Source organism: Chinchilla lanigera, unplaced genomic scaffold (assembly GCF_000276665.1).
Source record: "Chinchilla lanigera isolate Chin_1 unplaced genomic scaffold, ChiLan1.0 scaffold00001, whole genome shotgun sequence".
Classification (NCBI taxonomy): domain Eukaryota; kingdom Metazoa; phylum Chordata; class Mammalia; order Rodentia; family Chinchillidae; genus Chinchilla; species Chinchilla lanigera.
In genome coordinates this window covers 2,528,311-2,533,885 of record NW_004955402.1, presented here as the reverse complement: position 1 = coordinate 2,533,885, position 5,575 = coordinate 2,528,311, and the positions used below count along the sequence as shown (strand labels likewise).

The window sequence follows — 5,575 nt, the reverse complement described above, 5'->3', positions numbered from 1 at the left end:
GAATATTACTCAGCTATAAAGAAAGATAAACTCAAGGCTTTTACAGGTAAATGGTCACAACTAGAAACTATACTTGTAAGTGAAATAAATCAGATCTCCATGTGTAAGCAATGTATTGTCTCAATTGTGTAAGAACCTGAAAGAGTGAACAAAAATTATGAGGTACGACAGACATTGTAAAACGAAAGGAAACTGTTCAAAAGTAAAGAGCTACTGGGGTGACGGAAAAGAGTAAAAAAAGAAGGGGAAATTATGTATGTATGCACATACAGGATAGCTAACATAGTTGTACTACTGACTTCTATCGTTTCATTAAAAGGAACAGTTAATGATTACTTATTTGATCAATCTTGCATGTCTATATTTGTTTTCCTGAGAAAACACTTTGAAGATATCAACATGTAATACAACCACCATTGTTAATTTCCTATCACTTTGTCTGTAATTCAGTATTGCTTGCATTGTTCTTACGCTATTTTGTAAATCGACGTCTGTTAATGTTTTCCTTGTTTTATTTTTAAAATAAATTAAAAGAAAAAACAACAAAAAAAGAAAAAAGCTTTGAAACTTATTTTCTGATTGTCTGTAAAATCAAGTACTGGTATAAAATTGGTTAAAATAATATTGGCCAAAGTGTTTTTAAGTTTTTGTGTTTTACAATAAAAAACATTTCAAAAACCCTTAGAAAATCACCATTTTCTAAGGCTCAAAGCAAGCTTTCCTATAAGAAAGTTCTCCTGCCTCTGGCTTAGTGACAACCAGCTTTAGTTTTACAAATGAATGGTTAACAGTTTTGCAAGAAAGAAGGCATACAAAACAAGAGCATTTTATATTTACCTAAAAAGACTACAGTGCCACCTCTTTTATTCTAAATTATTTTTATAATTTCTATTAATCCTAAAATATAGTATTAATATACATGATGCAAAATAGCATTCTCTGATGAGAAATTTCTACAATTAAACTACACCTACTATGCACTGTTAGGGTGCTGGTAACAGGATTTTTCTGTTTCTTGTTATTACTGGGCTTGATAACTTACTTGGGATATAGCTGGTATCACAGTAGCTTTCCTAATAGTCCGGAAACACAAATTTGGTAAAAGAATCCTTTCCAGAAATAGTAAATTCACTTTCTCTGCACAAACATGTACCTGAATCATCAGCTAATCTGCTAATTCTTTCCAGAACAGCAACACAGTCTCTCTCATCATCACAGACTTCCCTCAACGTATCCAGCAAACTCCGAGCCACCATTTGTCTGCACAGAAAAAGAAAAGTATACAGTTCAGTGGCATCAACAGTTATAATCGGAATTGTAAAAGACAGGATCCTTTTTATAGACGGTTTGTTATAAAATATATTCAACTGTAATTTCCTGAGTGACAACGGTAGTATTGATTTTACAGAGGAGATTAAGTATTACCAAAGTACTTTTTATCTTTATCAAGCTGATTTGACAATTTCTGAAGTTACTGGAAATTTACTTCAAAGAGCTATCCTTTGATTATCATAATGGGAAGATACATTCATTTTTCAATATGTAAAATGTTTTCTTTACTAGTATGCATTTTGTACAACTATAATAAAAAAATTTAAATGAAGATTATTTCCTAGTGTAGTGGATTGATAACTGGTGGTCAACTTATAACCCCCAGCAGAACTGAGTAAGTGTGGTGCTGGGCGTGGGAGGCCCACCTGAGGACTGTTGCCTGCAGCATAAAAGGCAGATCTGGAGAAGAAAATAGGCTGTTGGGAACTGAGAAGACTGCTGGGAGCTGAGAAAGGCTTTTGGGAGCTGGTAGAAGCTATAAGGACCTGTTGGTTCTGTTGGAAGAGCTTGTCATGCTGGCTTTCCTGAAGTCGGCTGTTTTCATCCTTCAAGGAGCTCAGGACCTGTTGGCACTGCAAATAGCTTCGGTTCCCTTTGGGGGAGCTCTGATCCTTACTTTGTGTGTCACTTCCTGGCTCCAGTGCAGATCCCTCAGCCTGCTAGCACGGATCCTTCATCCCACTGGCACAGACTTCCTAGATTCCACCACTGACCTTTGGGCATTCCCAGTGCAGATCCATGAAACAGGGCTGCGTGAGATGTTGTCCTGGGCTCTGGGCCTCCAGTTGGATTCATAAGAGGCACTGTTATGGGCTCTAAGTATTCAGCTGGACTCATGAGAGACATTAGCTCGGGATCCAGGCCCTCAGCAGGATTCCTGGTCTATAGTGTGTGGACAGATTTCCTGCACTCTCTTGTGTATCATTCTTTGGGTGACTATTATAAATAATCGTATAAAATATGTGTCCTGTATTATTGTTTTCCCTTGAAAATTGGTACCAGGAGGGGCTGGGGATTTAGCTCAGCGGCAAAAAGCGCCTGCCTGGCAAGCGCAAGGTCGTGAGTTCAGTTCCCGGTACCGGAGAAAAACAAAAACAAAAACAAAAACAAAAACAAAAAAACAAATTGGTACCAGGAGAGTGAGGTTATTATTGTGATGTTGCCCAGCCATGTGACTTAACAACCTTTGGAATTAATTTGGATAGTTTTGAGAGACTGGCCAAAGAGGCAGCCCTGTGTGCTGCAAACTATATTGGAAACTCTAGATTGGAGCCTGGAAAATCAGAGCACTGATGGAAATGCTACCCATTATGATGAAGCTCAGGAGGCTTCAACCAAGAAGGACTGCATTGGCTGCTGTATCCCAGGTAATATATACTGTGCTTTGGCAGAAGTTAGTCTGCATTTTTCTTGTGTTTAGATACTGCCCGGTTGGAGAAACAAAAACTTCAATGTAGTCTATTGTTGGAATGGTAGCTTTAGTCTTGCCATGCATTGTAAAATTAACGGGAAGTAAGGACTGTGATTGTAATAGTTCTAATATGCTTTTAAGTTGTTTTTAGATATGTTTGTAATCAAGTTAATCAAAGTATTATGTTTTAACCTTGAATTTTGGTCACCCTTTAAATATTTTGTTTTTGGTGCAGGAATGAGTGCAAAAAAGGAGAACTGTATATATGTAACTCTTGTATTAATGTAAATGTGAAGAGATTAAGACATGTTAACTTTTCACAAATCTGTCACTAGAGACTATGGATTAAGAAAATATGTATGGTTATCAAGTTGACCAGGGGTAGACTGTAGTGGATTAACAACTGGTGGTCGACTTACAACCCCCAGCTGAACTGAGTAAGTGTGGTGCTGGGTGTGGGAGGCCCACCTGAGGATTGTTGCCAGCAGCGTAAGAGGCAGACCTGGAGAAGAAGTGAGGCTGTTGGCAACTGAGAAGGCTGCTGGGAGCAGAGAAAGGCTGTTGGGAGCTGGTGGAAGTTGTAAGGAGCTGTTGGTTCTGTTGTGGAGCTTGTCATGCTCGCTCTCCTGATGAACTCTGCTGTTCTCATCCTCCGAGGAGCTCAGGACCTTGTTGGCACTGAGAACAGCTTCGGTTCACTTTGGGGGAGTTCTAGTCCTCACTTTGAGCATCACTTCCTGGCTCTGGAGGGGAAGATGGTGCACTGCCAGTCTCCTGGAGAAACTTGCTGCATTGGCTTTCCTGGTGGGATCTCAGTTGTCTTCACCACTGGAGGAGCTCGGGACCTCACTGTTGCTGAGGATGGCTGTGGTACTTTTCAGGGGAGCTCTGGTTCTTACTTCCCGTGTCACTTCCTGGCTCCAGTGTAGATCCCTCAGCCTGCTAGCACAGATCCTTCATCCCGCTGGCACAGACTTCCTAGATTCCACCACTGACCTCTGGGCCATTCCAGCACAGATCCGTGAAACAGGCCCTCACGAGACGTTGGTGTGGGCTCTGGGCCTCCAGTTAGGTTCATGGGAAGCATTATTATGGGCTCTAAGTATTCAGCTGGACTCACGCAGGACATTATCTCAAGATCCAGGCCCTCAGCTGGATTCCTGGTCTATAGTGTGTGGACAGATTTCCTGCACTCTCTTGTGTATCATTCTTTGGGTGACTATTATAAATAATCGTATAAAATATGTGTCCTGTATTACACTGTTTCCCCTTGCAAAAATATCTGCCAAACCAACACACCCAGGAAATCTGACAGAGCTGTCGGAGCCCTCAGCTGGAGAAACGGCCCCGGAGGAGTGCACAAGCCCAGCCTTTGCTGTGGCACTGTGCCCTGAGCACGACCTCGGACACAGCAGGTAGATGAGATCGTCTGCTGCAGGAATAATGTACTCCCCAGTAAGCAATGTCCATCAACACCAGAAATATGCTCAGTGGCAAAAAAGCAAATACTACAAACATTTACCATATAGGCCATACTATGATTATTAGTTAAACCTGGCAACTCAGACTGCACATGCTAATACCTACTTTAAGCTGGGTAATTTTATTTTCCTATTAAAATTAACCAAGCCACCCTTCCGCTTCCACATTAATGAAAAGGATATGCACAAACCTGTTAAATACGTTCTCACTTGCAGCATACTTGTCCAGTCTTCCCAGTGGCGTCAACATTTCATCTTGAGAGACAAAGTCCAGGGCTGAAGGCATAATAATCACATCAGACTCTGAGCTGTAGTCATCCACACCAACTATCAGAGACATCAGAAATACTCCTTATAACACTCTGAAACTCAAATGTACCCCTTGCCTGTCTGAAGCAGCATAAGTATGTTTCTGGAGTAGAACAAAGAATTGCAGGAGAATCTTACGTTCAATCCAGAAGCTATGAACAGCTCAAGGCCATATCTACAGACCTGTTCTAACTGCTTCTAGAAGCATCAGGGTGGAGGCCACAGAAACAAAGAATGAGGGGACCAGTGACCACTGTCTTAGAATATATGCTCAATCAGAACACTACCAACCTGTGAATAAATACACCAAAGTCAAACACTGACGGTCAATTCTGCAAAGATGAAGATAAAGCCAATCGAAGTATCTGACTTCATTTACTAGCAGAAATCTAAAAACCATTAGGACAGTTTACTCATTAATCAAGTATTTATTAAGTACATTTGTGTACTAAGTACTAAGCTACACATTGGGAAAATGACTATGAGAATATTAGTGGAAAACTAATATTCCAAGAGCTAAAATGCCTTCCAAGAGCTAAAATGATCACTGTAATAAAGGCACGTACAAACTGCAAGCCCAGAAAGCTGGTTAAGCTTCAGGAGGCAAAATGGAAGTCCAAGCAAGAATGGCTGAACACTGACCCGAGCATAACGATTTGAAAGGAACAAGGCAAACAGTTTGAAGTTATGACTAAACCACTGCTCCCTGCCAAAAGGGGCAAGAAGGAGCTGGAAGATGCCCACTGAACACAGCAGTTTGTACCATGCTGGGTGGGGCCCAGGTCATCTCACAAGGGCAATTTTCCTTGGTAGGAGAGTGGAGAAGCCAAACCACAATGCCTGAGGAAGTGAAGATAATCAATGCCAGGCGTGCTCTCCAAAATTGCAGCTGTGTGAAACTCCATTAGTTTACATTACTAACGAGGGCACACAGGCAATATGAAGATTTTTCTGTTTTGTTTCTATGAAGAGAAAGATTTAGCCACTGTCATATAATGAAAGTAAATAGTCCACAAATAATTAAGTTAAAATTCTAGAAATA

The 5,575-nt window shown here is 40.8% G+C and overlaps 1 protein-coding gene across 1 annotated transcript in view; it reads right to left on the bottom strand.

The window, feature by feature from the left end:
• Window positions 1-4,551, bottom strand: part of Ppp4r1 (protein phosphatase 4, regulatory subunit 1) — a gene marked incomplete at its 5' end in the record, with an annotated part of 39,287 nt that extends 34,736 nt beyond the window's left edge. The window contains 2 exon segments of the mRNA XM_013515377.1: window positions 1,154-1,260; window positions 4,416-4,551. Of these exon segments, the coding sequence (XP_013370831.1) occupies window positions 1,154-1,260; window positions 4,416-4,551 (243 nt within the window).
• Window positions 4,552-5,575: the final 1,024 nt, after the last annotated feature.